Source organism: Amborella trichopoda, chromosome 9 (genome assembly GCF_054954075.1).
Source record: "Amborella trichopoda isolate Santa Cruz 75 chromosome 9, AtrichopodaSantaCruz75HAP2 v2.0, whole genome shotgun sequence".
Taxonomy (NCBI): Eukaryota; Viridiplantae; Streptophyta; class Magnoliopsida; order Amborellales; family Amborellaceae; genus Amborella; species Amborella trichopoda.
The window spans coordinates 20,803,304-20,811,773 of NC_142344.1; the positions used below are offsets into that span (position 1 = coordinate 20,803,304).

An 8,470-nucleotide genomic window follows, 5' to 3' on the forward strand; every position below is an offset into this window, starting at 1 on the left:
GCGCCTTGATGATAAAAATGAACGCCTAAATTTCAAGTGATTTGGATTTGTAGGAAAAAAAAATGAAAATTCAAATATAAAACGAAATTGTAACCACCAGATCAGCCTAGATTGAATCTGGGCCATTGGCTAACACTGTAACAGTCAGCTCGTAGGCTGACAGAATCCATTCCCTATATATATATATATATATAGAAAATGTATAAGATGAGACAATTTATTTTTGATACAAAGAAGTCGCAATTATTATTGATTGCTAGATTTGAGATCGGGTGGTTGAAGGAGTGTTATTGTTTGGGCATAAAGCCCAAAACAAAATTTCTTGAATGCTGTGATACAATTTCATCTATTGGATTTCATATCCGATGGTTAAAAGTGCTTGTGACTTCCTTATACAAAAAATAATGGTCTCATAGTTTACAATCCCTATATATGTGTGTATATATATGTGTGTGTGTGTGTTTCAAAATTCTAGCTTAAGGAATTTTTAAAAATTTTGATTTTGAATCCCACGAACCATAATACCCTTGTGAACCATAGTCACCTTAGACCCAATTTAATTATCCCAAAATCATCAAAATCCCTATCTCAACAATAGTAGACCCTGAGAACTTTCCAATGGCCCAAATCAGACATACGCATGAAACAATATGGGCACGACTCATTGTGTGTGTGCGCGGGCCGAGTGCCACGCAACGAGTCGGGCCACATGTCACGTGGCCAAATAGGTCCAAGTCGGTCAATTTTGGTCCAATTCCCATTTAAAATAGGATTTTTGAGGCAATTTAAATCTAAAATAATCAAGAGAAACCTGAAAAATGTCCTAGTCCTAACCAAAACTAGAACTAAGAGATTAGATCAACAAATTTCATGCCTAATCCTATCCTAAACATATAAATACACATTTTAATTCTCAAGAAAATCACATAAAAATATCCAAAAAATCCATAGAAAATTAGTAAGCAAAATTCGCATATAATTAGGAAATTCCCAGAAATTTTTAAGTAATAAAGAAAACCCGCCAAAAAAATTAGAAATCCTAGAAAATTAGGAAAATCCTAGAAAGCCTAAGAAATTACTCCAAAATACCTAGAAAATTAGAAAAAATCTTAAGACCCCTAGGAAATTAGAGAAAGCCTTTAAAAAATTAGGAAAAATCTCTAGAGCGTCTTAAGCTAAAAGTCCTGAGCCTAGATCTTCTCAAAACCTCTTCCTAATTAAGATCAAGTCCTAGGAACAAATTCTCATATATCCAAAATCTTATAGCCATGCTTTAAGAAAACAAGATATGACATCAAAATGTATAAATCAACCAGCGGTCCAGATATGGGCCCCAACTCTGAGTTCCACAGGTGTGTTATGTTTCTCTCTATTTATTATTTATTTATTTTATTTCTTTGTTTTCTATTTTATTCTTATTTATTTGGATATTTTTTTATTTTTTAGATTTTTTTAAGGTCTTATATACGTACTTGAGCTAGTGCTACCAGTAGACTCAAACGCGAACCAGATCTCTAAAGATATGTTATTCTTTGACCTATAATTTAAGCAACCCAACTCTCTCTACTAATTTCTAAAAAAATAACTCATTCCGCAAGATATTTAGGTTAATCTCAATTAGAGACCGACTCAAATTCGAGCGTAAACATGGCTGGGTCAAGCCATGGTCCCATTGCCAGCACTATCCCAGTGTTTTAATTTTTCCATTTTCGATACAAGAAACCCTGGTAGAACTGGCGAGCTAGACCAAAACCACCTAATCCGGCTCGGGTCTCGGTGACCTGTTTTGTCCAAGTCACGCTCTTGAAGCACTCATCAGTAGTAATGGATTCTCTCTTTCTTAGAATCAAATACTGACCAACTCAAACCATAAAAAATTAGTACCCATCTCTCTCGGTTCCTTCCGGTAAAGAGGATCAACGCTTTTCAGCATCAGCGATGCTTGAAATAAGTCTTTGATCCTCTCTCTCTCTCTCTTAATAAGTCTTTGATCCTCTCTCTCTCTCTAAACTTAAATGAGAGACAAGTTCCATAGTGGCTTTGAGGTTTCATTCTTACATCCAAGGTGTAGCAATGGCCGCGAATCCCATGACAGCCCAAAAAGAAGGAGCCAAGTGTGAGCAGCTCCAAGGTAGAATGTTTCCTATTTGCTTTTACATTAATGAATTCTCGATATCAATCACGAAACGATATTGCACATCATTTTTAGTCATCCTCTCTAATGCTTCATTAATGTACTGGATCGGAATGACTTCAGTCATTGGGAATATTTGATGAGCAGCACAAAAATCGAGCATTTCCTGCGTTTCTTTAGTTCCTCCCGTTGTACTCCCGGATATAGTCTTCATCCCTGCCAAGAATAATTCAGGATACATAATTGGTACTCCTAAAGAGCTTCAATTAAGATTGCCAGTGAAGCACTCAAACGAAAGAAACTCAGAAAGGTTGTGATGGTAAAAGCCATTCTCTTACCCATATTGAGGCTTACAGGATGGATTTTGATTGCACTCGGAAACCCAACCAAGGCCATAGTGCCAGCAGTCTTTAAGAGAGAGAGGTATTCATCGAATGGGTGGTCACCGGAGGCTGTATCAATTATGAAATCCAGACTTCTGGCCACACTCTGCAGTGAAATACAAATAACAGAATATAGCATTAGGAAGCATTTTTGTTATTCTTACAAAAGAAAAATGATGTAGGCCGATTTTTAGGTAGTGATTGAATTACTCAGTGAATTGAACTGTTCTACTGGTATCAGAAACCAAGCTTTACACAGGATAAGGTCGTCTCCAAACTAATATGGAAACATGTTATGTCAATGGCTTTCTAGAATGGGAAGGTATGCTATATAGTTCACTCAGGTCATGACCTCCCAATAAAATGGTGGACAATGAGGGAGATTTGAGCAGGACCCACTTGCCGTGTAATGTCTCATTTTGGTGGGTCCCACTCTTTCTCCATCACTGTCCATATTTTATCACAGAGTTATAAACCTAATCAAGCAGTGGTCATCCGTAGTCTGCTGGAGCACACTATATACTTTCTCTACTGCAATTACCTCCATCTCCTCCTTGTCAGATGAGAGTATGAATTTGTCAGCTCCAAGTACTTTTAGAGCTTGATCTTTCTTCGATTTAGAGGTACTGAAGACTGTTACATTCAAACCAAAAGCCTTCCCAAACTTGACTGCCATATGACCAAGCCCTCCAAGGCCAACCACACCCAAAGATTTTCCTGGTTGATTCATCTTGTGGCGTATCATAGGAGAATACACAGTGATCCCCGCACAGAGTAATGGTGCAGCTGAGGCTAATGGGTAGTTGTCCGGTATTTTGTAACAATACCTGTTTTCACAATACCAAGGTAGGCAAACTTCTAATACCACGACCATCATATATGACAAAACCCATGATTAAGGTCACTCCATCTATACATATGCAAGCACCACATCTGTGTGCATCATATGCGTCTGTGTCTGTATGTGCGTGTAGGCACGCATCTCTATGCGTCTATGTTGTGTGTGTGTGTGTGTGTGTGTGAGAGAGAGAGAGAGAGAGGTCATATGCTACCTTGCCCGTTTGGCTTCAGACGATATACTTGAGGCACTTCAACCATCCAATGTCAACAATGGATGGTTTAGTGTCAATGTCCACTCAAAGTCCATTACTTTTAATCAAACTTTGAGCAGACAAACAATTCATGCGATGTGAGAAATTGATTTCCATTATAGATTGCCAGAATTAACAAATGTGTTTAACCTATTTGAAGAAATGGGAATCTCCAAATCTATGGCTCAGATTGTTTTAAGTATTGATTTGGTACTGGTTCTCTATGGTAAATCAATAGAGTTTCAATATTGAACAATAGTAAGTATTAATAAAGCCAGTAGCCACAATTTTTTATGGGCTCATCTAAGTTTATTCAAAAATATTTCCAGTGTAAAAATTTTAGGACAGACTCTTGTGAGGCACAAGTATAGCCAATTTCTGGTACTTAAAAGTCTGAATATGTTTAACTGATTTACGTAATGCAGTGTATGATTCGTCATTGATGAGGAAGTTAAATGCAACTTCTGTATTGTTCCCTTGTTACTTTTGTTACAAGCAAGTATTGTTAATGGAAATTTCTTGAGACTCATCAGTAACTAAGATTAAAAGCTCAATAAAAAGACGTCGGTGTGTTAACTAAAGGACTAAAAAGAGAGAAAAAAAAAAAACTCCTAATTGATAAGCATTAGCGCTCTCTCTCTCTAGTAGGTAATGAGTAAAGTTTGTGAAAAAATTCATTTGCGGGTTAAGTTCTATGAGAAATCCATGGGGAAACCTTTTAGACAAGGAACATGAAAGTGTAAGCACATGGTAACAACTTCCTATGCTGCTTGTAGACGCGTCTTCACATTACTGAACGATGGAAGTATGCCCATATTTTAACACCAAAACTCTCCCTCTTGAACTTCTATAAACTTTTCCTCATGTGTCTACACTTTTATTAGAATGAGCCAATTAAGTTTAAAAACATTGCCTGGGAGTAAACAGAAATAATAACCAGAGAAAAGGTGGAAACATGATAGTTGTCTAAATAATGTAGAAAGAGTAGAGAATGAAAAGACAAAAAAAAATCCTATTTTCTCGGCCTATACCATACAAATTCTTTGGTATTAACTAATCCTATTGATGCTAGTAATACTCAGATTAGTTTCTAACAACTCCTCTGAGTAAGAAGAATAACATACCTCTCATGAACTACAATGTGGCTTGAGTATCCTCCTTTTGTTATTGTACCATCCACATCAATGGCATTAAATGTAAAGGTTAAGCCCTTAAAGCAGTAGCATTCTAATTTCGCATCACAATATTCACAATCCCTGCAGGTGTTGACATATGTTCCCACCCCAACATGATCACCAGCTTTGAAACCACTGACATTTGAACCGATCTCTTTGACAACTCCAACAATCTCATGCCTGCAAGATTGAACACATCTTACTAGCATCAATAGGATTAAACAGAATAATGAATATCTAAAAATTTTGAAACTATCATGGATTCTCATGGCAATTTTGAAAAATGTAGCCCAGAAAAATGGAAAACTTGAATATAGCTCAAGAATCTATCTCCCAAAAAATCATCAAGATGAGATTTATTGCTACCATGTAAACATTAAGGATACAAATTGACAAAACGGAAATATTGAAGCCACTTGAAAATTTTGAGAGTTTCTCTTTTACTTTTCTAAAATTGATAGGCTTCTTAGAAAGTCAAGATCAAATCAGACATCATAAGGAATGATAACAAACCCAGGCACCAATGGATATTTTGAGTCACCGAGCTTGTTCCTCGTCCATAGGACATCCGCATAGCAAACCCCACAATGAGTAATCCTCAATGAAACATCATCAGGAGCAGGGTCCCTGTTTGATTTCATTTGCAAAAAGCAATAAAAAATAACTAACCAACCAGCAAATTTAAATGGACAGAGTCAGAGTCAGTCAAAAGGATCTTCACCACAGTGCTCTACAGACACCTAGCTAAATAGAAGAAAATACCTACCATACCTGCGGCTAAAATTGTAAGGTGACAAAAAGCCAGATGCATCTCTAGCAGCCCATCCAACACAGTTCTCATTCATGGTTAGACAAATATCACTCTTCCCCTGTTATAGCAACATGCATCCATATTCATCAATGCATAGAAGGAATGTCTGCATATTCAAATCTGGATAGTGGCACATGCATGCATATATCGATGCTTGTAGCCTTAGATGCATATACATATGTGTATGTCACAATGAGAATAGAGAAAGATAGAATCAGCCTCTCATAAACCAACCAAGGCAACAGGCTCAGTGCACTACATCCTCAGCAGTACAACCTATAGTTACGAGAAACCCTTGTGTGAAGGTGTTTAGGTGCAGACTAGGAGGCAACTCCTATCAGGAATGGCCTATGAACTGCCAAGGGAGCACCGGTATTTGTTAGGGGCAACAGCACCCAAGTGCAAGGTTCCTGCAACTAGTTTTCAACCAGAAAGAGCCATATATCGTCCTGATAAGCGAATCTCCGATAGAATTTGACTTGTATAGACTGGCAAGGCCCAGAAAACTTGGGAGTCATCAAACATGTAAGTGACATGCTGCCTCCATGGCTGTTTTTCAAGGGAAATGAAACCTTAAAATCTTGAAAGGGAGAATTATCAATCTACAAAATCCAAGTTCGTATACAGATCCCAGAGACTCATATGGAACAGAAGAATCATTAGTCCATTTCTGATCTGATCATAAATTCTTCCGTTGTAAAATGAATCACAAACTTGGGTGGAGCTCACAAGCTCTAGTGAATGAAAATGGGACACTTAACCATGAGTACTGGACCATACTCCATTAGTATCATGAAACTAAGCATTCATAAGCAAACGAAACACTACATATCAAATAATCAAAGAAAAGAGAAGAGAAGAAAACATAGACTCTCAATCGCAACAACAAAAAATGGTTATCATCAGTTCACTCGACGAGCCTGAATATGAATACGAAGATTTCCGAAGGGAATAAAAAAGACCTTCCTGTTGCTAAAGTGAAAATTCCCCCTTACCTAAAACTTGTGGCTATCAGTGGGCATTACTCCTGTAACTTGTGAAAGAGAATTATCAAGGCATATGATAAATTTGACAGAGAAAAATCAAGGCATATGATAAATTTGTTAAAAGATTGGGAAACCAGATCTTGATTCCTACATTTCCAAGTCAGGTTACCAAAATCTCCTTGTTTGTCACTTATTTCTGAAAAAGAAAACTGATATCAAGAAAAATAAATAAATTTCATGGACCATTTTGATTTCCCCATGAGGCTACTTCATATAGACAGAGAAACAGATCAGAGAGAAAGAGATGAGAAGAAAAATGGTTGGAATAACAGAAAATTACCTGAACCAAAACAAAGTACTGCAGAGAGAGATTAATGGACAATATATGCAGAGAAAATGAAAGTTTGATTGTGATTAGGAGGAGAAAGAGAGGGAGTAAGGTCAAGACAAAGGAGACATGAGTGTCTTAAATAGTAGCGCGACTAAGCGGGTGGGCGCCAGGCATTACGCAATGGGCGTTGACAGATGATTAATTGTAGATTTTCTACCCCTTACCAATGACGTGCCAGACTTGATTAGTAGGGCAGGGTAGGGTAGGGTAGGGTTGTTTCGGGTGGGGGGCAATGGACCCAACTGGAACTGCCACCATATGGGTATACTTAACCGTAGGTCTTGATATGGGTTCAAATTTTGGACCCGAATGCTATTTGGTCCCAAGTCGAGTCGGACTTAACCCGTAGGAATAGGGCAATTATATGTTAGCGTACGCTAGGTGTCCATATTATTTACAATATTGCTAGGGTATATAATGGCAATTATAAGTCTTTCGGTACACATTAGGTGTTTATATTGTTACAAGATTGGCAATATTTATAGTATTATTGAAAAAAAATGAAAAAACTCAAGATAATAAGGTATATAATGATAAAAAAGGAAAAAAGATAAATAAATAGCTCATAGTTATAACGTGACAATGGATCCGACTAAACCTAAGATCTGACTTGTCTGAATACAGGTCTAAATTTTGGACTTGAATACTATTCGGGTCTAGGTTTGGGTCCAGTACCCAACCCGTTACCACCCCTAAGCGCAATTGAACAATAGAGCTCGTAATAGGTTATTGGCCCAACCTTGTCTTAAGAAAACTAAGGCTTGAGGCACAAAATATAACCTGAGAAGTGGGCTAATTCCAATAATGAGCAACCATAGGCCAAGGACAAGGATGGAGTTGGGCTGGGCATGGGCCAAGGCTATGAGAGGGCTGGCCCGGTTCACCCCATCTAGGGCCAAGGCCTCATCAACCTGGTTTGGGCTCGGGTTGACCCTACAAAGCTAGGGTCGGGGTAAGGGTAGGGCTGGGTGGGCCTTGGCTTGTTCCTTTGCAACCCCAAATGAATCATAAACATTGTTGTTCAGATAAAAAATAGTGTTTCTTGTAATATATTATCTTGACTGTCTATTTTCACGATTCTGGAGTGTTTATATATCGTTTGGATGCTCACTATTTTTAGAGCTTTAAATTTCATAAATATGAATAAAAATATATAGGAAATTTATCAAAATATACCTCCCTTATCCACTATTTAACAACTTTTTACTATTCCAATTCCAATTCCAAATCATATTGTTAAATAGTCAACACCTTAGGGGTATTTTGAAATTTCCCCAAAATATTTTTCTAGTCCTTTGTAAAAGCTGCCAGCACTAGAATTGCATCTCCTGGCGGTTTGAACGTGCGCCTTTGATCGTTTAAGGTAGACATCTTACATAATCATACTCTATTATAAAATCCCCATAACTTCTATTATAAAATCCCCATAAATTTTTAAAAGCACTGTCTACAAAGAGGCCATTTATCTTTAGAAAATTATTTCATGCAGTGGGGACCAC

At 37.4% G+C, this 8,470-nt stretch overlaps 1 protein-coding gene across 1 annotated transcript; it reads right to left on the reverse strand.

The window, feature by feature from the left end:
- Window positions 1-2,016: 2,016 nt before the first annotated feature.
- CAD1 (cinnamyl-alcohol dehydrogenase) lies at window positions 2,017-7,305 on the reverse strand. The gene is made up of 7 exons (XM_006846436.4): window positions 6,921-7,305; window positions 5,555-5,652; window positions 5,297-5,410; window positions 4,733-4,963; window positions 3,059-3,344; window positions 2,473-2,623; window positions 2,017-2,350 (listed from the first exon to the last, which is right to left on the reverse strand). The coding sequence occupies exons 2-7, from the start codon at window positions 5,626-5,628 to the stop codon at window positions 2,154-2,156; spliced, it is 1,053 nt and encodes a 350-aa protein (XP_006846499.1). The 5' UTR covers window positions 5,629-5,652; window positions 6,921-7,305; the 3' UTR covers window positions 2,017-2,153.
- Window positions 7,306-8,470: the final 1,165 nt, after the last annotated feature.